The sequence below is a fragment of the Leptidea sinapis genome, chromosome 2 (genome assembly GCF_905404315.1).
Source record: "Leptidea sinapis chromosome 2, ilLepSina1.1, whole genome shotgun sequence".
NCBI classification, from domain to species: Eukaryota; Metazoa; Arthropoda; class Insecta; order Lepidoptera; family Pieridae; genus Leptidea; species Leptidea sinapis.
In genome coordinates this window covers 17,532,147-17,555,824 of record NC_066266.1, presented here as the reverse complement: position 1 = coordinate 17,555,824, position 23,678 = coordinate 17,532,147, and the positions used below count along the sequence as shown (strand labels likewise).

The window sequence follows — 23,678 nt, the reverse complement described above, 5'->3', positions numbered from 1 at the left end:
GGCGATCTACCACAAAATTGTTAGACTACGATAGATCGACTCTGAGAGGCCACAAGTATGTGTAATTAAGGATTTTCGTAGGGTGCATCGTTTACCATAAGCTTAAAATCGAATACAATGGATAGTGTACATAATCACTTAAAGACAATTATTTTACATAGACTAATTACGTCTTTCTAAAATATTTAGATATCAAAACAATATAAACTTAATAATCAAGATAATGAAATAGGTAGGTATTAAAATACAAACATATCTCGCTGACTTTATGGTCATACAAGTTTTAGATTATAGGGCAGCGCAGGACCGATTGTCCTCAAATCTTTGGAGGAGGCTTTCGTCCAGCAGTGGACGTCTTCTGGGTGATGATGATGATGATATAAAGGCAGTAGTATGATGGTGTCACTAAACTGATATGCTGCCCAGTGCTCATACCAATTTTACCTCCTCAGCGTCAGCTAGTACGGACAACTATGATGTGATGGCAATGAATTATCAGCCCCAGCAGGCGAGGGGGCGAGGCGACGCCAACAGATACGCGCTCAAGTTCTACCGCGAATCAGACCAGGAGGTCAGGATGAAGAAGGAGGACGCTCTGTGAGTTTTCATTTCATTACTATACTCTAACACAGAAATGAAATAAAAATTCAATTAGATTTACTAAGGGCATATTTCATCGAGACATCATGGAGGCGTAACCAGTCGCTGCTACCAACGAAATATATACAGCTCTATAGGCAGTTCATCAACTGATGTTGGTCTGCGCCAAAAAGTTTATTCGCTTAAGTCATTCTGATCACGAATCTCTTCTAACGATATACGTTGTTTGTCTGGCAAGGGGTTGGAACTATCAAAAGTATCTGGCTAATGAGGAAACATCATCTACTTATTACCCAAGTATTATGTATAAATAATCAGCTTTTATACTATGACGTAAGTCAAATTATAATTTCATGAACATTAAGGGTGTTGCTGGCATGGGGTTGCCACGATGTTAAGTATCTGCAAAAGAGAGCTGTTCGTACTATATATCAGCTTGGTTATAGACAGTCTCTCAAAGAAAAATTTAAAACAAATAAATATTATGACTGTTCATAGTCAGTACATTTATGAAAATTTAATATATGTTCACAAAAATCGTCACCTTTTTTGCTCTTAATAGTGATTCATTATTATAACACTAGAAATAAGGGATTGCTTGTAACTAATTCTAGTAGGCTTCATAAGATACATAACAGCTTTAAGGGTAAATGTATACACTTCTACAATAAAGTCCCAGCCACTGTTCAGGCATTATCTATAAATAAATTTAAATGTTTTATAAAAAAATGGCTCTGTCGTAAATCCTATTACTCCGCTGCTGAATATCTAAATGATCAGACAGCCTGGGACTAGATTGTGATTATTTTATAGCGATAGAAATGACTGTACAATATTGTATATTTTTATTGAAAAGAGAGTTTCTTGCGCCGCTTCTTCTCCCTCAGAGCGTCATTTGTTTCCGAAGCGGTAGTAGTATCTAGTAGTATAAGAAATGACATCAAAAAGAATTCTAAAGGAATCAATTTTGAGAAAATAAATGCCTTTTATGCCTTTTAATGAATAACGTGATTTTTAATAATATTCTGAAGGTAATACCGAAAAGTCGCACATTATTATTTGATGTATTTAGTTCGGTATTTTACACACCTTTAGTACCGTTTACCTGCCAAAGCCACTGCAACCCCAACTCCATAATGGACCATCGTTCTTACCTGTGTTGTGAGCATGCGTTGACAAACTTTCAGCTTTTATAAAATAACGTAGGTCTGGGGTTCACGGGCTCTTGCTCTATGTCCATTTGGTTGCGCAACCAATTTGGCGAGGCGACCAGCTCGGACGCGTCATGACTCCAGTGGCTGTATAGTGACTAGTTTGGTAGCTAAGGAACCACCCTTTGCGCCTGGTGTCCCGGTTTAATATAACTCCATAATGTGAAATATTTTTGAAGGCTGCTAATAGTTATCAAGAGCAGTTTTGGACAATGGCCGGAACTTGAGTGTTACAGACGGGTAACTAGAAAACTGCCGCTCTGGAAGACGTGCTTCGAATATGGTATTTTCTCTTTGCAACTTTGCAGCTTATATCCTTTGTGCCCATTGCCGCGACCCTGATGGCTGCTTGAACTGACGCATATAACCAGGGCTGTGATCTGCCACCGATCGGTACTACAGAGCTTGGGTATGAAAATAACCACGCCCTGTAGTATCACATCGGCTACAGGTAAGGCTAAGGCGCAGGCACTAGGATATTCCGAAAGGAATTAGTGGACTCCATCTGGCAGAAATTCTGAAGAGTCTGTGCCGTTTCATGTCGAGACACTTGGCCCGTGGGGCCCAGAGGCGCGGAGAAATACTATCTTCGCGCCTCAATAAGGTTACTGGAAACCCAAGCGCTGTAAGCTATTTCGGTGAACGGATCAGCCTAGCTATCCAACGCGGAAATGCTGCCAGTATTCTAGGTACGCTTCCACGTAATGATAGTTTTAATTTGATGTAGTCATAGTATTGTAAATATAGTTATAAGATTTGTTCACTTAATAAAATAATTTATTTTGTACTAGGGAAGACCACATTACCACACTTCTCCCTCTTTCATGCTAGCACCCATTTGATGTACCGTAAGAGTTTGATAATGTAGAAACCCTATTTCAGAAAGGAGGTCCGACCAGTATCTGAGAAAGAGATGGAGATTGACCCAACAGACTTCTTTCCGGCGGAAATATCATTCCCCAAAAGACCCGAATGGAATTTTAATATGACTCCGGCGCAGTTAGATGCACAGGAGCAGAAATATTTTAGGGTATGTGTTGTAATTTATTAGTAATATTGCACTGTCATTGCTATTGCTTTAAAATAATCATAATCTAGTCCTTGGCAGTCCGATCACTTAGATATTCAGCTGTGGAGTAGTAGGATTTACGACAGAGCCATTTTATTTATATAATATTTAAATTTATTTATAGATAATGCCTGAACAGTGGCTGGGACTTTATTATAAAAGTGTATATATTTACCCTTAAAGCTATTATGTATCTTATGAAGCCTGCTAGAATAAGTTACAAGGAATCCCTTATTTCTAGTGTTATAATAATGAAAATCACTATTAAGAGCAAAAAGGTGACCATTTTTGTGAACGTACATTAAATTTCCATAAATGTACTGACAATGAACATTCTTAATATTTATTTCTTTAAATTTTTCTTTGAGAGACTGTCTATAACCAAGCTGATATCTAGCACGAACAGATCACGATCAGAGCAAACACTATAATATCAATGTCAGCAGCATGACCCCACAGTAAAATACCGTACGTCATGATGCTGTGAAAGTAACTGAAGTACACTAATCTACACTATATACAGTACTACGTACTAACGGCCGTTCCCAATATTGAGTCTATCGCTTACTTGAGATAAAAATCGTAACTATCGTTGACTTTTCTGTCCCAATAAACTTATCGACGGTAACTCACCTTATCCGTACACGCTGTCTGTCAATGGGAGGACGTAGAACTTACCAGCGATAGAAGTTTGTATGGAATTTGCAATTCACGCGTCACAATATAAGGCGATAAGAATGACTTATCGGGTATATTGGGATAGCTTCAGATTTTTGAGAGCTTATTACTGACAGTAGAAGGTAGTTATTTATCTCTATCTGTAGATAGTATATTGGGAACAGCCATAAGTACACTATATACAGTTAGCTATGATAAAAAACTTATAAAACTTTCAAAATTTAAGGAGTACATCGACAAGCTGCGAGAGTCGGAGCATTGGAAGGATATGTCATACTTCGAGCTCAACCTGGAGACCTGGCGGCAGCTGTGGAGAGTGCTGGAGATGTGTGACATTCTGCTGTTGATTGTGGACGTTAGGTTCGCGGTGAGTGACCAGCCTTACGATATAAATACTTTCAAGGAGCTTTTTTCCCCGTACTACAAAGCTGTGGAATGAGCTTTCTTGTGCGGTGCTGTGACGATACGACATGGGTACCTTAAAAAAAAGCACATAAACTTTCCTAAAAGGCCGGTAACATCCTGTGATTCCTCTGGTGTTGCAAGATAATGTGGGCGGCGGTGATCACTTAACACCAGGTCACCCGTACGCTCTTTTGTCATCCTTTTCATTAAAAAAAATATAAACAAATCACAGAAGCGAGGAAGTTCAAACATTATTTCCAAAAATCATCTTCGGGAACACTGTCATGAAATACCAATCGACCAACACATAAAGGGCCGTAAATGGAGCTGTATAGGCCACACACTCCGGAGGGATCCCAACCATTTACCGAGGCAAGCCCTAAACTGGAACCCTCAAGTCTATTCCTGGTGTTAACATTATGGTTATGACAGTTTCTGGCAAATTCACTTATGTATCTATGAACATACATTACATTATCAAGAATATATTGAGAAGCAACAGTCAAGATGTTAATTTCTTTGAATTGTGCTCTCAATGATTCTTTAGGACCTAGGTTATAAATAGCGCGAATAGCCCTCTTCTGCAGCACAAATATTGTATTAATATCGGCAGCGTTGCCCCATAGCAATATACCATAGTACATAATACTATGGAAATAACTAAAGTCAACAAGTCGCGCCGTATCTATGTCGGTTAATTGTCTAATCTTTTTAACCCCGTATGCTGCAGAACTAAGTCTGTTCGCTAATTCTTCAATAGTACACTTTTTGCACCCGTGGACACCAATAGTGACAGTGTCAATGATACCGTGCTCGTGATGACGAGCGGACCACCGGCGCCCCCCGCCCTGTCAAGCCGCGCACTACGAGCACAAGTCCGCAGTATGAGACGGGACGTTATCGCGAACCAACCACACACACCCTGATGAAGGACCTCCGAATGGTCCGAAACTAGTCGGAACCCACACTGATAAAACGTTGGTAAAGCCGTATTACTAAATAAGTAAATAATGCTGATGGCAATTGATACGCCCTGCCCATTAGAATGCAATGCCGTTCAGGATTCTTGAAAAACCCCAAAAATTCCGAGCGGGACTACAATTGCGCTCGTCATCTTGAGACATAAGATGTGAGGTCTCATTTGCCCAGTAATTTCACTAGATACGGCGCCCTTCACACCGAAACAAAAAAAGCAGTAATACTTACACATTACTTCTTCACGGCAGAAATAGGCGCCTTTGGGGTAATCTAGCCGGCATCCTATGCAAAGGAGCCTCCCACTGGTAATAGTAATTTAATCACATAAACTTTATGAGAAATAATGAGTATTTTAGCTCTTATATTTTTGACTTTTTAACAACTTTATCAATAACATTATTAAATTCCAGGGTATGATGTTTCCACCCACCCTGTACGAGTATGTAACCAATATCAACAAGAGCATGATCCTGGTCTTGAACAAGGTAGACCTGGTGCCAGCCAGCGTGGTGGCTGCGTGGAAGGAGTTCCTGCTGAAGAGATGTCCAGAGCTGAAGGTGGTGTACTTCACCTCCTGTCCGGGGTACAACTTGGCTGGTTCACAGAGTGACAAAGCAGGTAAGATGTTACACCCTCATGCTAAGAGCTTACTCACAGGCAAGAAATATAGGTCGAGTCTCACAGCGTTAATAAATTTTGTTTTCAAATTAAATTTATGTTAGTAATCTCAGAAATGAGGGTTATCACTTTAAAAATAACAAATTGTTTGGATTTGAAAGTGCGACATCTCAAGTCAATTTCCTAATATGCTATTATTAGGGTTGACTGTGAAGTAGATCCTGTAGATGAAGCCACAACCTGGGAATTGAAAAAAGAATACAAGATTTACCAACGATACGTCACTCAAACGGTCGGCTCAGTCGAAGAGGGGTTGGAGTCCCGCATCGTTCATAAATTTGTATAATCCCAGAAACTTTAAAAATAAATTGTTTAGTTTGAAAGAGCGACATCTCATGTCAATTTCCGAATATGCAAATATTAGGGTTGAGCAGGTTATCAACTGTAAAGTAGATCCTGTAGATGAAGCCACAACCTGAGAGTGGACCAAAGGGATTTGTTTTCACAAAATTGATTCCTTTAGAATTCTTTTTGACGTTATTTCAAACACTACCAACATTTCGGAAAGAAATGGCGCTCTGAGATTCTCTCTCTAAGCAACAAACTGTCCCAGCATTCTTTTTTTTGCGTTCTTTTTAATTAAATATGCAATATTGTACTGTAACCGTTATTGCTATCAAATAATCATAATCTAGTCCCAGGCTGTCCGATCACTTAAATATTCAGCTGTGGAGTAGTAAGGTTTACGACAGAGCCTTTTTTAATGAAACATTTATATTTATTTATAGATAATTCCTGAAAAGTGGCTGAGACTTTATTATAAAAGTGTATACATTTACCCTTAAAGCTATTATGTATCTTATGAAGCCTACTAGAATTAGTTACAAGCAATCCCTTATTTGTCGCACCTCTAACAATTGGGAACTGTACTCTCGAAATTGTTGACGAGTACCTCTACCTCGGAAAAACAATCCAGTTAGGCAATTTTGCGAAAGAGGTCACTCGTCGAATCCAACTCGGATGGGCAGCGTTCGGGAAGCTCCGTAAAATCTTCTCGTCCCAAATACCGCAGTGTCTGAAGACTAAGATTTTCAACCAGTGTGTGTTGCCAGTGATGACTTACAGTACGCAGACTTGGTCGCTAACTATGGGCCTTATGAGAATGCTCATGGTTGCTCAGAGGGCAATGGAGAGGGCTATGCTCGGAGTTACCCTGCGAGATTGAATCAGAAATGAGGAGATCCGTAGGAAAACCAAAGTTACCGACATAGTGCAAATAATTGCGAAACCACAAGATGGACCGACGATCTGGTCAAGATGGCCGATTGGATGAGGGTGGCGCAGGACCGATCGTCGTGGAAATATTTGGGGGAAGTCTTTGTCCAGCAGTGAACGTCTTCCGGCTGATGATGATGATTTATCCCTTATTTCTAGTGTTATATAATGAAAATCACTATTTAGAGCAAAAGCGGTGTCGATTTTTGTGAACGTATATTAAATTTTCATTTTTGTACTGACAATGAACACTCATAATATTTATTTCTACTGTCTATATTATACCATCCTATTCTAATCTCCAGGTCTTCAGGTGCGTCGCCGCAAGGGCAGACAACGTATGTGTACAGAGGGCGCCACTCAGATACTGGAAGCTTGCAAGCAGATCGTGAGCGGCGAGGTGGACCTCCAGTCCTGGGAGAAGAAGATCAAGGACGAGACAGACGTGGAGTTTGATGATGACGAGACGGAGATTGGTGAGTGTGATGATAACTTTACCCGTGTAAAGTGCAGCATTACCCATGTACATATTGTTTATTTGGGTTTCATGCTCATGACTGGCGCACGCGATAAATAAATAATTTAAAATATATATATATATCACGGACTAGTAAAAAAATTAAGGACTCCGTGTCATCTTACATAATATTGTAGCATCAAAACAGCTTATAGCAGTATATCTGTAGATATACAGCTGACGTGTTGTGCAACATAAGTGCTGTGTGACCAATTATATTATAGTATTAAAAAGGTAGATATGTCACTAGCGCGCCGAAAATGAATCGCCTAAATGGAGTCAATTGGTTCATTTGGTCGTAGTCGCTCTCTCGATACGAAAACGGTACGCACGCGTTTACTGTTGACAGAATTGCTTACAATTTGATATAGGTACAACATTAAAATGCCGTCTTGCGTTATGGGCAGATGCACTAATTACGAAAGTAAAAAAAAACATTGAATTATATACCACAGTTAAGAAATCATGAATTTTTTTTTATTTGATTTAATTATTTCTCTTACAAAATAAATGTGACGCCATGGCAACGAGACTCGAGTCTCGAGAGCGGACATAGATTAACGTAGGTACAGAAATGATGAAATATTGATGCTGTCTGTTGCGGGATGATCGAGGTAGTATATTTTAGGAAATAATAACAAGTGCGTATATAGGTAGCTGCTATTTGCTTACGTAGAAGTTTTTTCAGTAACACTGTCCCTTTCTGTATATCCCATGCTAACTGCAGAAGAATCAATGGATCATTTACTTCTTCTCAAATTATCTTATTGTACCCTCAACAAAAAAAAAACATTCATAAATAATATAAGATACAAAAAATAATAATTGTAAACTTAATACATTTTGGGATCCGTCGTTCGTAATATTGTAACAATGGGATTTGTTTTGTTATTTCTGTACAAATTTGTATTATTTTATGTACAAATAATTGATATCATGAATGTAGCTATATATAATAATCAATATTAAATTATTTTTTTATAAAATCAATGACACTTTATTTACCTAATTTCAATGCACTTTTACTACTTTAAAACTTTTACTACATGAACTGAATCGTATTTTAGGCATAATACATGGTGTAAGGTAAAAAATCATATCTGATGAATTATTCTGTATTTTTCTATTCAAATACGAAGCAATTAGCAAATTAGATTTATCTCTTTTTCGCTTGCGATCATTGCATTTACTATCCTTCTTTGATGTGTAATCGTAATGTAGTGTGCTATTGCAATGTTGAATTGTTCATGTGTGCGATTGTGTACCATTTACAAACACCGATTGTTGTCTAGGTAACATGTCTATACTTTTAATATCATTGTTTGTGACGTATTGTGCACATCTTCTAAGCGAAATTGAATCGATTTAGAGTGCTGTGTGTATTTACTGTGCATTGTCGAAGTAATGTTTTTTTTATTTGTTAATATATTATTGAAAATAAGTTTCAAAAGAGGATTGAGTGGTGTTATGAAACCACGGTAAAAGTGAAAGTTTTTTTCACATTATAGACTTTTCAAATTGTTTGTTATACTTGCTTTTTCCTCGTTGATCAGTTTTGTGGACTCACTAGCTGTGTCGTTGTATACAAAAAGCAAAAAAAAGTTTCACTTTAATAAATAACAAGAATTACATTAAACACTGACAAAAACACAAAATAGCGTGGAGCACTGGCACAAATGAGTAATAGTCTATACACTACACGGTCAGCTGCTGCGAACTGCCGCCCGACCGTCACGCGACATGCAACAGACAGACGCAAAAGGTTGGAGACGATGTAATAAAAGTTAAACTTTAAAAATACATTGAAGTAAATAATTGATTGAATTTCAGTTATTTTGAGCAATTCACGCACACTAACACAAAGTGTCTTACAAATGGCGAGTGTAAGACTTAGTTTGTCACGCATACTAAACTAATATTCCTGGCCCGTTTTTATCGTTTGTCTAACAGCAAGAGACTCTATCTAGACGTATATATGATATAAGATTTTACTTATTTGATTCTTTTGTTAAAATAATATGTGTGATTTTTTTTTTGATTTTATTACATATTTATACAAACTTTATGCGAAAAGGCTTTCTGCGATCCAATTATACAGGCGGAGCTAAATAAAAATTATATGAATACAGTATTTTTATGACAATTACTAAGGTTATTAAGGTACGAGACAAGCAAGACGTTCAGCTGATTGTAAATGATACGCCCTGCAAATTGCAATGCAGTGCCGCTCAGGATTCTTGAATATCCACAAATTCTGAGCGGCACTATAATTGCGTTCGTCACCTTGAGACTTAATTTCACTAGTTACGGCGCCCTTCACACCGAAACACACTAATGCTTACACATTACTGCTTCACGACAGTTAAAGGCGCCGTTGTGGTACCCATAATCTAGCCGGCATTTTATTCAAAATAGGATGAGGCATCACTTATTGTAAGTCAAAAACCACCACCTATTACATAACGAATGCCTCAGACCTGAGATGAACGGGCGCAACAAACTCAGCGGCCTTGTTTTTCATCGAAAAAATATGTTTAAAAAGTAATATTGTACAATTAAACTTATTATTTAATATCCTGAGGGCGGTCGCTCCATTCCCAATCTGTGGTATCATTAAGAAAGTCATTTATGTTATAGTAACCTTTACCACACAAAAGCTTTTAACAATTCTTTTGAGTTACGTAATACGTTTGTTTTGAACATTTTCTGGGATCTTGTTGTAAAAGCATATACATTGCCCCATAAAAGACTTACTAACTCGACTTAGACGAGTATTAGGCATTATAAGTTTAAGTCTGTTCCTCCCACTGGTAATTCCCTTACGGTCGTTACCAATATACAGTCTATAGGTAGAGATAAATTACTATTTTCTACTGTAAGTAATTAGCTGTCAATAATCTGAAGCTGGCACAATATACCCGATAAGTAAGTCATTATCGCCTTATATTGGGACGTGTGAATTGCAATTTCCATGCAAAGTTCTATGGCTGCTCAGCTATACGTCGTCCCATTGACAGACAGCGTGTACGGATAAGGCGACCGTCGATAAGTTTATTGGGACAGAAAAGTTAACGATAGTTACGATTTTTATCGCAAGTAGGCCACAACCGGAGAAAGACTGAATATTGGGAACGGCCTTTGGCGCAAAGGCATTTATTTTCTCAAAATTGATTCCTTTAGAATTCTTTTTGATGTCATTTCTAATATACTACTTCCGCTTCGGAAACAAATGGCGCTCTGAGAGAGAAGAAGCGGCGTAAGAAACTCTCCCAGCATTCTTTTTTTGCGCTCTTTTCAATAAAAATATTCAATATTATACAGTCATTTCTATCGCTATAAAATAATCATAATCTAGTTCCAGGCTGTCGGATCACTTAGATATTCAGCTGTGGAGTAATAGGATTTACGACAGAGACATTTTTTTTTATAAAACATTTTAATTTATTTATAGATAATGCCTGAACAGTGGCCGGGACTTTATTATAAAAGTGTATACATTTACCTTTAAAGCTATTATGTATCTTATGAAGCCTACTAAAATGTAAATCACTATCCTACCCTCGGGACTGGGACCTCTTTATTCCTTGTATGCCCAGGGACAGCATAGGGCAGTATATCCGGGTTATATAAATAATGATTATGAAATATATTATTTCAGGTTTAACCATTGTCCAGAAACCAGACACGTCATACTTCTCCCACGAGAGGTACAAGAACGGTATCCTGACCATTGGCTGTGTGGGACAGCCGAACGTGGGGAAGTCTTCCCTTATGAACGCCATCATGGGGAGGAAAGTGGTTTCTGTGTCGAAGACGCCCGGACACACCAAACACTTCCAAACTATATTCCTGACACCACAGGTGAGTTAGGGGCAAACTAAGCAAAGCCTGTACTATGGGTACAAGACAATGATATATTTAATGCAATATGCGCTCTACAAAGCGCTGGCGCACCCCAGTATCAGCTCGATCCATTTGACCGCGTGCAACGCAGAGCAGTTTGAATTGTGGGAGACCCAGGTGTCTGTGGACGGCTGGATCACTTGGCGTTGTGTAGAGACGTTCATTGTGTGTCTTCTACCGCATTTATCACGGGGAGTGTTCCGAAGAGCTGTTTAACCTGACTCTTGCCGCCGAATTCCACCTTCGCACGACACGCCACAAGCTAGGATATCATCCCCACCATCTGGATGTGTGGCGGTCCTCCACAGTGCGATTTTCAACGGGCTTTCTTCCACGTATTACAAAGCTATGGAATGACGACATGGGTACCTACAAAAAAAAGCGCGTACACTTTCCTTAAAAGCCAGCAACGCTCCTGTGATTTCTCTGGTGTTGCAAGAGAATGTGGACGGCGGTGATCACTTAACACCAGGTGACCCGTACGCTCGTTTGTCCTCCTTTTCCATAAAAAAAATATACTTACATAAACATACATAAATACATATAAACATCCATGACGCGGAGACAAACATTCATATTCATTATAGAATTGATTGAACCTACCGGGATTCAAACCCGGGACCTCTAGCTTAGTAGGCAGGGTCACTAACCACTGGGCTATAGCGGTCGTCAAACATGTACGCTAACGGGAGAATATTGTCTATTAGTAATATTAATGAATACACTTTTACATAAATTATCTTGCAACATAGACTACGGAATGTGTTGCACCATCATATTCCTTGGTATAGTTAAATTTAAAAAAAATGATGAAATATCTAATATTTATTTAAAAAAATTGACAGGTCACTATTTAACTCTTGCACATTAAACAATTTGTTATGTTTTAAAGTGATAACCCCACTGACCTGTATAAATACCACTGGACAGGCTGTTCCATATGTTTGACAGCAAATTTTTTGTGCCTATTTGAAGCGCCGCTCGCGAGCGTCCAGAGAACTAATTTTGACGTTTAATACAAAATGGCTGCGAAGGAACGTACAATACTCTGAAGTATTTATGCGTTTTGAATTAATTTCATTCGTTTTCTGTGTTATTTATACTTCAAGAATCAACGTAATAAAGTACACATTTTTTTTGTGAACAGTGTCCCAACATCTATCGAGGTTTTCTTCAATAGTTTTAATATCAAACAGTCACAAAAGCACTTTGACAGCCGCCAGTCCAGTGGTATATAGTAGAGGTCAGTGGGCACTCATGATGTGTTCGACAACGGTAGTATATTTGCAATTGAAAATAATAATTTACACATACACAAATTATCTTGCAACGTAGACTGCGGAATGTGTTGCACAATCGTATTCATTGGTAAATAATTTACTATGGAATGGAGAATGAGAGGGGAATGGAGTGACCGTCCTCAGGCTATTAAAAAATAAGTTTAATTGTACAATATTACTTAGTAAACATATTTTTTTGATGAAACAAAAAAAGCTCGCTCAGTTTGTTGCGTTCATTCTTCTCAGGTCTGAGACATTGATTTTGTAACCCTTTATTCTGGGATTAAAAATTACACAAATAAAATTTATCAACGATGCGGGACTCGAACCCGCGACTTCTCTAATAAGGTAGTGAGGTAATCTAAAGAGTTTGTTAATTTTTATAAAAGATTGTTGAATTGAAGTTAAATTGTTTTTATATTTACAAGAGCGACATCTCAAGTCAATTTCCTAATATGTAATTATTGAGGTAGAGCAGGCTATCAACTGTAAGGTAGACTGTAGATGAAAGCCACAACCTAAGAGTTGAACAAGGCATACAAGATTTATCAACCGATACGTTACTCGAATGGTTGGCTCAGTTGGAAGAGCGCTCGCACGGAACGCGAGAGGTCGCGGATGCGGAGCCCGCATCGTTCATATATTTTATTTGAGTTATTAAAGTTAAACCGTCATCTAAATGTTTAATGTTAACCCATTAAAAAAAAAACTAGGATTGGAACCTTTGCCGTCGCTTTATATTTTCGAGATATGTATGTTTGAAAAAAAAAATTGGTTTAAATCAGCTAATGATTTAAATCCGTGGAACCGATGTGATGCACAAATACTCGTTCTACACGATGTTCCCAGTTGTGTGTGTAATTGTGTTCGTGTTTATAATAAGTTATCGAGTAGCATTAAAAATATAAATTCTAGATTATTTACTAATAAGCTATATACAATATGTTATGTTTTTAATGTGATAACCCTCACGTCTAGAATTAATACACAAATAAAATTTGAAAAACGTTAAGTTAAATATTTTCATGCTAGGAATAGTGCTAGCAAAACATATAAGCTCATTATTATAATAATTTAACACCTTAATATATTATGTTTTTTCTAAAATTTGAAAAGAAAATTTTATGAACGATGCGGGACTCGAACCAACGACCTCTCGCGTTCCATGCGAGTGCCAACTGAGCTAACCGTTCGATTGACGTATCGTCATAAAATCTTGTATGCTTTGTTCAACTCTCAGGTTGTTGCAAATAAATATATTAATATTATTATAAAAATTGTCAAATGTTGGAACACATTTTTTACTAATCCTGTTAGCTGATGGAACCCAACCTAAGTAAACTTGAGTAACAACTGAATAGGTCACAAATACTACTCACTGCATATTAATAAATATTTCAATAAAGAAGAGGGGAACGACCCTACCCACGACACTGCCACAAAAAAAAAATGACCAAAACTGACAACATAATATTATATTCCGCAGGTTCGCCTCTGTGACTGTCCAGGGTTGGTGTTTCCATCCAAAGTGCCAAGACCCATACAAATACTAATGGGTTCTTATCCCATCGCGCAACTGAGAGAGCCCTATACCACCATCAGGTGAGTCCTACATTAATCCGCGCCTCCGGTTTTAAGGGACGACACGAGCAGGACGTTCAGTTGAGGGTAATTGATACGCTCTGCCCATTACAATGCAGTGCCGCTCAGGATTAGAAGAAAAACCCGAAAAATCTGAGCGGCACTACAATTGCGCTCGTCACCTTGAGACATAAGATGTTAAGTTTCATTGGCCAGTAATTTCACTAGCTACGGCGCCCTTCAGACCGAAACACAATAATGTTTACACATTACTGCTTCACGGGAAATTAAGTCGCCGTTGTGATACCCATAATCTATCCTCCAAGTGGAAAATACCCTTAGTCGCCTCTTACGACACCCATGTGATACATAATAGCTTTAAAGGTAAATGTATACACTTCTATAATAAAGTCCCAGCCACTGTTCAGGCATTATCTATAAATAAATTTAAATGTTTTATAAAAAACCTACTACTCCACAGCTGAATATCTAAGTGATCGGACAGCCTGATAGATTATGATTATTTTATACCAATACAGTACAATAATGTATATTTGATTAAAAAGAGCGCAAAAAAAAATGCTGGGAGAGTTTCTTGCGCCGCTTTTTCTCTCTCAGAGTGCCATTTGTTTCCGAAGCGGTAGTAGTATCTAGTATATTAGAAATTACATCAAAAAGAATTCTAAAGGTATCAATTTTGATAAAATAAATGCCTGTTATGCCTTTATTGGGCCAGGGACTTCCCTCATTTATGTACCACGGATCCTCATCCTCCATGTACCAATGTGTTTCGTTTTCTAATTCATATTTACGTTTGTTTGTCGCTTCATAAGGACGGCAGCATCTTGTTATTCCTCTGGTGTTACAAGGGTATGGGGCGCGGTGATTAAATACCATCAGCTGACCATTATGAGGTCCTTTGCACAGGATGCCGGCTAGATAATGGGTACCACAACGGCGCCTATTTCTACCGTGAAGCAGTAATGTTTAAACATAACTGTGTTTCGGTCTGAAGGGCGCCATAGCTAGTAAAATTACTGGGCAAATGAGACTTTACATCTTATGTCTCAAGGTGACGAGCGCAATTGTAATACCACTTAGAATTTTTGGGTTTTTCTTCTAATCCTGAGCTGCACTGAATTGTAATGGGCAGGGCGTATCAATTACCATTATCTGAACGTCCAGCTCGTCTCGCCCTTACTGTCATAAAAAAATGTAGACTCTCTTTCATAAAAAGGTTCAAATTAATAAAATATCAAATTTTATGGTAATCTATACAATTCTATTTTTTATATGAACAGGGTTTATGCCAAAATTTTAGTGGATATTATATTCTAATATAATATTATGCCTACTATATAAATAATTTATACGTCTAGATGGAGTCTTATGATGTAAGACAAACGATGAAAACAGGCCAGGTTTATTACTTAAGTGTGCGTGACAAGGTACTTCTTACACTCGCGATTTGTATGTCACTTTGTGTTAGTGTGCGTGCATAGCTCAAAATAGAGATTAACTGTCAGCCTCAATTTTTCAGGGTATCAAGACGTATAATTTATCTAAGATTGGCCCATTATAACTCCTTTATTTATTTTGAGCTTGATAGAATGGTCTAACCCTTACAGGTATTTAGCGGAGAGGCTCAATTTGCCCGCGCTGTTGCGTATCGACCATCCGGAGAACGACGATACCTGGTCACCCCGGGATATCTGCGACGGGTGGGCCAAGAAGCGAGGCTTCCTCACTGCCAAAGCTGCTAGGTGAGCAACACATGGTTCTGTTTATTATGCTCTCACCATTGACGTACAAGACTTATATCAAGATGTCCACTGCTGGAAAAAGGCATCCCCCAAAGATTTCCACGACGATTAGTCCTGCGCTGCCCTCATCCAACGTATTCAGGCGATCTTGACCAGATCGTCGGTCCATCTTGTGGGGGCCTACCAACACTACGTCTTCCAGTACGTGGTCGCCATTCGAGGACTTTACTGCCCCAACGGCCATCTGTCCGTCGAACTATGTGCCCTTCAGTTTCGCTATCATTTAGGCTATGTCGGTAACTTTGGTTCTCCCACGGATCTCCTCATTTCTGATTCGATCTCGCAGGGAAACTCCGAGCATAGACCTCTCCATATAACGAATATCATACAAGATTTATATTAAGAAACTAAAAATTCCTACAATTAGAAAATTATACATTTCAAACACTATTGCAAGAAAGCATAAATCCCTCGCTTATTATCCTAAAATCCAAACAATTTTTTATGTTTTTAAAGTGATAACCCTCACTTCTAAGATTGACACACAAATAAAATTTGAAAACAAAATTTTATGAATAATGCGGGGCTCGAACCCACGACCTCTGGTGTTCTGTGGTCCAAAGAGTTGAACAAAGCATGTATGTTTGTTCATAAAATCTTGTAAGATTTGACGATACGTCACTCGAACGGTTGGCTAAGTTGGGAGAGCACTTGCACGGAACGTTAGAGGTCGTGGGTTCGAGCCCCGCATGGCTAAAATCCTGCCAAAAAGAAGACATTAAATCACATCAAATCAAAATCAGTTTATTCACATAGGTCACGGAAATGACTACCGCTACTTCGTAAAGGGTTGAGCTAATGTGAAGAATTAGCAAGAAACTCATTGCCACTCTTTTATATCTAGATTTACAAATCATTTCAATTACAATATAATGTGTAAAATGTAAAATGATGCAACAAACACACTTTACTATTGTGGTAATAGTTCCTTAGTCAAACTCAACTTTTGCTGATAGACAGTTCATGAAGTGCTCTGCCAAATTATATCTATCTATCTATATATATAAAAATTTATTGCTGTTCGTTAGTCTCGCTAAAACTCGAGAACGGCTAGACCGATTTGGCAAATTTTGGTCTTGAATTATTTGTGGAAGTCTAGAGAAGGTTTAAAAGGTGAATAAATATGAAAATGCTCGGAATTAAATAAAAACAACGATTTTGTTTTTCCTTTTATGTGTCTCCCGTCGTTCAGAAATCAAATTGAAAGAATACTTTAAAATGAATAGCTAATTAAAATTTTTATATATTTCCAACTTTCTCAGCAGGTAAAATATAAACTTAATTTTAGCTCAAATAAAATTTTAAAACCAAATTTTTATGAACGATAAATCTTAAGTTTTGTCATAAGAATTAAATATTTTTATAAGTACTATGTGCTTAGTCATGTGTGTACACGCTAGTAATGTAATTAATAAAGAATAACAGATCTATTAAAAAAACATACATGAATGTAAAAAGCGTGTGTGTCAGCTCCGACGCACGACTGGAGTTTACTCCTCAAGAACGTTTGTCTTTGAACAGGTACTAAACAAAATTAAGTCCAATCGAGTCGGTTGCAAACAGATATACAGCAGAAGCTAATAAAAGCATATTAATTAAAAAAACATAGATATTAAAATATATTGAAAAAATAAAATAACTTTATAATTAATAGTGATTTTTCTTATAAATGGTACCTTATTATTAAAATCTGTGATCAGCGCCATCTATCGAAAACCGTTATGTTGTCGTATTACTCAATAGATTCAGTGTTCGATTTGGAAATACGAAATAGTTTATGAAAGTGACACTAGGTGACGTTTAGTCTAGTATTATTTGATTTTGATTTGAACTTAGATGGGGTGTCTGTGGTTCAACGCCATCTGATAAAGTTTAGGAAACTAACTTTAATAAAAATTGCAGGTTGGACACATACCGCGCGGCAAATAGTATACTGCGAATGGCTTTGGATGGCAGGATATGTCTGTGGCTCAGGCCCATTGGATTTACTCAGGACAGAGGTAATTATTACTGCGTCATACAATGTAAAAAATAATAATAATATTGACACACTTTCACACAAATTATCTTGCCCCAAAGTAGGCATATTATTATGAGTACAAGAAAACTATATATTTAATACTTACTTAAACGTACATAAATAGATTTAAATATTCATAACTTGGAAACAAACATCTATAATATATTCATCTTATAAATGTTTATTTCTACCGGGATTCGAACCCGGGGCCTTTACCTCAGTAGGCAGTGTCAATAACCATTGGGCTATATAGACCTTGAACTTCGAGTACTCGAATTCAAGATCTGGTCGAGATTATAGAGATCACAGTACACGTATTCGTAGTTACAAACTTGTAACGACAATTTTCGCTTGTACCAAATTATTTGTACTTACGGTACGCAGACGTGGTCGCTAACTATGGGCCTGAAGAGAAATGTCATTGTCGTCCCTCAGAGGGCAATCGAGAGGTGTTCTATGCTCGGAGTTTCCCTGCGGGATCGAATCAGAAATGAGGAGATCCGTAGGAGAACCAAAGTCACCGACATAGGCCAAATGATTGCGAGACTGAAGTGAGCAGGGCACATAGCTCGACGGACATATGGCCGTTGAGGCAGTAGGGTCCTCGTATGACGACCACGTACCGGAAGACGTAGTGTTGGTAGGCCTCCAACAAGATGGAGCGACGATCTGGTCAAAATCGTTGGAATACGTTGGATGAGGGCAGCGCAGGACCAATCGTCATGGCGATCTTTGGGGGAGGCCCTTGTCCAGCAGTGGACGTCTTCGGGCTGATGATGATGCAATGATGATATACTCCGTCATTTAAAATTGCTAAAAAGACACTGGTTAATCAGATTTTTTTTAGTTAACGTGAGTCTTGCACATTTATTAAAATAAAATACTTTTAGGATAAAATGCGTGTAAAGGAAAACGTCATGCGATGTTTACAAAACGTCGGTTTAAATAATTAATAATAAAAAATATGTAACCCTATCGCAAAAGTATAAGCCTATGTAAACTATGTATTTGAATAGTTCTACGATATTATAAAATATATACTTTGATGGGAACCATATTTAACATTCTAAACGTTGTTTCGAAAAATGTGGGTAGTTTGAAAAAGCTTTTTTTCAGAGAAATTCGAGAAATGCGATGAAGTAAAGTACGTGAAGTGGGTGCAAGCGATGAGCAACGAGGAGGAGGTCGTGAGTTGGGTTCCCTCCTCCAACGAGAGTGACGCCAGCGATGAGTCAGAGGGCAGCGGCAGCGACAGCGAAAGTGAGAGTGGAGGAGAGACCGCGAGAGTTGCCAACAAATTTGCGGCTTTGATGAGTGATGATTAGATGCTAGGTGATCACCTTGTTACTCTGATATATGTTAACTACTTTTGTTACTCAAGTGATTTTTCTCACTTCTGATATTAAAAAATAATTTCGTGCGTACAAAGTACACAAGTCTCACACCCGCATTGTGCATGTACCTCTAAACTGTATATGAAGTCCTACATGTTGTTAAGATGACACATGATTTCAATCGCTATGAAAGACATTACTATCACCGCTACCATTATTTATGTTCTCCTGGTGTCCACGTAGTAATACTTATAAGGTATACTCGCGTCATACATATGACAATCTCTTCTTCAACTATGATCGCCTGGTACCAAAACACTGTTTAATCTCATTTTCTCCCCACGGTAAATCTTGTGAATTTATTTGTTTTGCTTTCTCTCTCTTCTGCTTTTTGTTTCATCGAATTTCAAATCACAACGATGCTACGAACTATCGAAAGAAATATAATAAAAATGTGTGATATAACAGGGATCGTATTATTACGGTACCGTTTAAAGTCGATGGATTTTAACTCACTTCGTAAAATTGAAATAGGAAGATTAAATCACCATTATAGTCATTTAAATGATTGGCAGCAAACATATAATAGTTATAAAGAGGCTGTCTTAGAATTAACTTATGTATCTACACTTAGGTATTGGTGAGATGTCCATTATTGATTACTTATAACTGTAATATGAATGAGGAATATATATATTCCTCATTCATATTACAGTTATAGTTAGAATATATATATAGGAAATATGATGAAAATAATATGAATTAAACTTGTTTAAAATTATAATTGTTGTCTCGTGTAATTTGATTAAATTATTTTTATTTAATTGTGTTTTTTATTTCACTTGTAGACTATACCTCAGAATCCAGAATCAGAAACCGACAAATACACTTTCCTTCGACCAAATTTTAGGGAACGACTCGCCCCACGACACCGCCACAAGCAGTGCCATTAAAGTGAACATGACAAGCCCTGTGCCGGGAACTCTGTATTACAGGGCTACATTATGTCTGGTCCTCCCGTTCCCCATCACCCCCTCACGCTCTTCGTGTTGCGTCAGTACGGTTTGTACTTTCACTACCGTTAGGTACATGTCGTGATATTTTCGTGCTATCACTGCTTTGTTTTTGAAGCTTTCATTGTTACTTTCATAGTTCTGTGTCGCTATAATATTAAAAAACAAATACTTCTTTTACTTAACCCAGTCATTATCAGTATCACAACACAACACCTTTACATCAATCTTTAACACATAAAATAAATAGTAGTTTATTTATTAATAATAATATCAAAGTGGTGCTTGTTTTGCATACCGTAAAGCGACGATGTGAAGTCATCGACGTCAAGTCCAGACAATGTAGGTGATCACTTAACATAAGGTGACCCGTACGCTCGTTTGTCCTCCGACCACTTGTGAAGCTGTTTCTCTGGAGCTGTGCACCAAAATGACAAAGTGGACACTACACTTTTTGATTTTATATTTTACTTGTCGAAGTGCTCTTCAATTGTATTTTTTTAAGTCAGTGAAATGGATATTCCTGCACGATTTACTAGTGTGGGTACTAGTAAAGTAATGGGTACTAGTTCGTTAAATTATTTTCAATAAGTCTATCAGCCTAGCGAAACTAAGAAAAAAGCGATTCACTCGAATGTACGAAACGTGCAGTCATTGATAGATTGACAAATGACGGATTTTATCTTGTAAAAAAAAACGGACATAGCGAAAATCCACTACGCTTTATGCAACTGTTCGCTTTTAAACTTAGCCGGATTATACTTCGTCGCCATACTGTAATTACTACTATTTACAACTTATGTCAAATCAGTGCACGTTTTATACTAAACTAAATTTCACTACCTGCCTTACGTACTATTTACCTTAGATAATAAGACTATATACCACAGATAGATGTGCCCAGTGTACCCAGGCTAAGAGATGGCGCTGCGTTATGTTTAGTGGAAATAATTTACGCTCGTAGCGTACCGACTCTCACCGCTAGATGGCGCTCATTATGTTTATAATATGTCTATTGTTGTAGACCATACTGATTGAATTTAGCAATATTGATTAGTAATGTAGTTTGTTCTTTATTTGTTGATTACCACACGATAGTAATTTTTTGTTTTAATAAGTAACTTAAGTCAGTTTTTTTGCTATCACTAGCTCCATCTATCATGGCACCCTACATTGGCACATAAAAAAAAATTTGCATTGAAAGTGCAGCCTATTCTATTAGGTACGCTGCAGCTTCATCACGATGGCCATAATTTTACATACATGATAGATAGCGCTAGTGATAGCAAAAAACTCACTTAACTTAATTATTAAAACAAGACTTGACTATCGTATTGTAATCATAGAATCATCTTAATTTATATAAACGAATAAGAACTTCCAACCGCATATATAAAACAAACATCAGTATGAAATCAATATGGTCTACAGCCATAGTAAAAACTAAAGACATAATAAGCGCCATCTAGCGACGATACGCTACGAAGTACGAGCGTAAAAATAACGCAGCGCCATCTCTTAGCCTGGGTACACTGATTTTATAAAATGAAAACATTAGTGGCACATCTATCTCAAGTACATATAGTGTACCATATCTATGGTTGCACCCCCCTGGTAGGTACTCACCATATAACTCAGGCAAACGAGCGCTTCCTTCTTAAAAAACTAACCTGACCTAACATTTTTGAAAAATTGTTTTTCTCTGAATCTGGCGTTCCAGCCAGAAAAATATTTAAGCGAATAAAACTATTTTTATAATTCTAATTCTATAATTATCAAGCATTTCATGTTTAAAGTTTAATCAATATTATTCCATACATGTGGGCTGGGCTATTAAGCCATGATGTCATTTAAAGAGTGACAGTAGGGCTGCCATTTTTTGTCAGTCTGTTAATATAAAATCACGTGACCAGTTTTGTGTCGTTAACTCAATTTCGACATGATTGTGGTTTAGAACGTTTTTCTTGAATTACGTCCAATTGGCGCATTGTGATCTATTGAACACATACTTTCTTTGTGGGTCATCAGGGTCGAAAAGGAATAATTCTCATACGAAGTATAATAAGCGTGGCTTAGATCATTTATACTGTGTCAGCTGTCAAAACGTCAAATTGAGGTTGACAGCTAACCTCTATTTTAAGCAATACATACGCACCCTAACACAAATTGACATACAAATTGCGAGTGTTAGACGTAGCTTGTCACGCACACTAAAGTAATAAATCTGGCCTGTTTTCATCGGTTGTCTTGCAGCCAGAAGTTTTATCTAGACGTATAAATTATGGATTATAGTATTTATTTATTAAGGAAACAAGCAGATACCTACATCACTATAGTAAACAATGATGTCAATAAATTTAAAAATACAATATTCGATATTTTTTTAAGAAAATAAGGGATGAGACGAGCAGGAAGTTCAGCTGATGGTAATTATTGATACGCTCTGCCCATTGTATGCAGTGCCGCTCAGGTTTCTTGAAAAACTTCTGAGCGGCACTACAATTGCGTTCGTCACCTTGAGACACAAGATGTCTCATTTGCCCAGTAAATTGACTAGCAACGGCGCCTTTCAGACCGAAACACAATAATGCTTCCACATTGCACTGCTTCACGTCCGAAATAGGCGCCTTTGTGGTACACATAATCTAGCCGGCATCCTGTGCAAAGGAGAATTCAACTGATATATTAGGTGTCGCAGCATAATTTCATTGATAATAAGATAATAGAATATAAATATACAGACATTTTAACAGAATTTTAAGATAAGTATGTAAACAATACAATAATTAGTATTTTTGGATTGTACTCTTACCAACTTGGCGCGTAGCTCGTGAGGTGCGGATCGAGCCGCATCGTTCATAAATTTTTGTACAAATTATATATTTATATTTAAACCCAGAAGTGAAGGGGATCACTTAAAATTAACAAAAAGCTTACTATTTTTTAACCTCCCAACCCTTTTTACACGCTTTTTATTAGCTTCACCTGTATGTATGTTTGTTTGTAACTCATTTTGACCCACTTTAAACAGACAGATTTCGTTCAAACTTCGTAGATTTATCAAGGACTGATGACAATACATTAATTTGCTAGAATTATTACATTTTTCAATTTTTAAAATAAGATATTTGTATTAGTTTTATACGTGCCTTTCGTACTATTAGTGATATAGCCTCACAGACTGATCTGTTTTGTTGCACTCAGGGTGAATTCACGAGAGTTATAATGTTATAAAATTTAAGGATGTAAAAAGTGAAATATTGTATGTACCTATATCGCATTAAGGCAGGAATTTATGTTAATTTTAAATTTCAAAATAGCATGTTTTTTAGTTTTTTTTAACTACTATTCATTCAACCTCAATTTTTTTGAC

At 37.3% G+C, this 23,678-nt stretch overlaps 1 protein-coding gene across 1 annotated transcript; it reads left to right on the top strand.

The window, feature by feature from the left end:
* The first annotated feature begins 415 nt into the window (after positions 1–415).
* Positions 416–19,836, top strand: LOC126973230 (guanine nucleotide-binding protein-like 1). Its single transcript, XM_050820422.1, has 10 exons — positions 416–597; positions 2,694–2,841; positions 3,785–3,925; positions 5,352–5,559; positions 7,140–7,310; positions 11,010–11,212; positions 14,021–14,136; positions 15,744–15,878; positions 17,841–17,938; positions 19,075–19,836. The coding sequence occupies exons 1-10, from the start codon at positions 416–418 to the stop codon at positions 19,281–19,283; spliced, it is 1,611 nt and encodes a 536-aa protein (XP_050676379.1). The 3' UTR covers positions 19,284–19,836.
* The last annotated feature ends 3,842 nt before the right edge of the window (positions 19,837–23,678 follow it).